The 1285-nt window shown below is 47.5% G+C and overlaps 1 protein-coding gene across 1 annotated transcript; it reads left to right on the forward strand.

Annotated features, from left to right (window-relative positions):
* Positions 1-403: 403 nt before the first annotated feature.
* Positions 404-925, forward strand: LOC113294920. Its single transcript, XM_026543291.1, has one exon. It carries the CDS (start codon positions 404-406, stop codon positions 923-925), a length of 522 nt encoding a protein of 173 aa, XP_026399076.1.
* The last annotated feature ends 360 nt before the right edge of the window (positions 926-1285 follow it).

Raw genomic sequence — 1285 nt, forward strand, 5'->3', positions numbered from 1 at the left:
ATTGCCATTATCATCAATATTGAGGTCATTCTACAAATAACTGTCGATAAGTAAAAGACATCGTGCAACATCTTATTCGATATGGTTACCTGAGACAGTTTGTCCGACACCCAGCCCAGATGACCGCAGCGCCCGATGCACCCGTCCACCAGGTCAGAATCGACAGATCCACGCGGTTTGTCAACACGATTTCGCATTCGGCCACTCAAGCGTACAATCTGAATCCTGGAATCATGTATAGAATCCACAAGAGGGATCATAATGGGAAGGAAATTTTCAGTGTAGCAAAAACTTTGCCGATGGAACCCTGGATGCTGCGACCCATCTTTTTCTCGGCTCAGGATGTCCCGATGAACGGCCAAGCTCACAGTGATCCCTTGGTTATCACCCTGCTGATTGAGGAATGGGGGTAAGAAGGATACTAGTGGATAGTGGGATCTCAGTCGAAGTACTCTTCCACGACACGTTCAAGAGGATGGAGTTGTCAGATGATATACTCGTCCCATCGACATATCGTATCTACGGTTTTAATGGGACCGTGACCATCCCAAAGGGAGAAGTAACCCTAAGGGTATCGGACGGAGGTGGTTACCCAGATACGTTAATTACATTCGGTGTGGTCGATCTCGCCTCGCCTTATGAATCTATTATCAGGAGACCGTGGATCGCGGGAATCAAAGGAGTGGCATCGACTTATCATCAGAGGCTACGATTCCCAACGTACAAGGGGATAGCTGAGGTCGTAGGAGATTCACAGGCAGCCCGACAGTGCATGCAGGTCGATGCCAAAATAAATGAGGAGCGGCGAGCACGACAAAGGAGTGAGAAGAACAAGGCTAAAGAAACCAAAGCCGCAGAGGAACTGGAAAGAATTATTCCGCAGTCGGTCATGACATACGAAACACAAGGAAACGAGCCTTCATAGCAATTAAAGGAGACGACGCCGATGAAGGAATCAAAACCAAACTTCTCGGCCGTGGAACCTACTCGGGAGATTAATTTAGGAACTATAGAAGAACCAAGGATAATAAGGATCGGGTCCTTACTATCGGGCGAAAAAGTAAACCAGCTCGTGGCGGTGCTAAAGGAAAACATGGACGCGTTCGCATGGAACGTGCACGATATGGAGGGCATAGATCCGGAGGTATGCTGTCACCATTTAAATATCGACTGAAGATTCAAACCAGTCCGACAAAAGATGAGGCGAGTCGCACCAGAATTACACACAACCGTCGAGAAGGAGTTAAAGAAGTTACAAGAATCGGGAATAATCAGTAAATCGCAC

The sequence above is a fragment of the Papaver somniferum genome, chromosome 7 (genome assembly GCF_003573695.1).
Source record: "Papaver somniferum cultivar HN1 chromosome 7, ASM357369v1, whole genome shotgun sequence".
Lineage (NCBI taxonomy): Eukaryota > Viridiplantae > Streptophyta > Magnoliopsida > Ranunculales > Papaveraceae > Papaver > Papaver somniferum.

Coding starts and splice junctions, on each gene's coding strand:
- LOC113294920 (XM_026543291.1), top strand. CDS start 404: ATGGGGGTAAGAAGGATACTAGTGGATAGTGGGATCTCAGTCGAAGTA.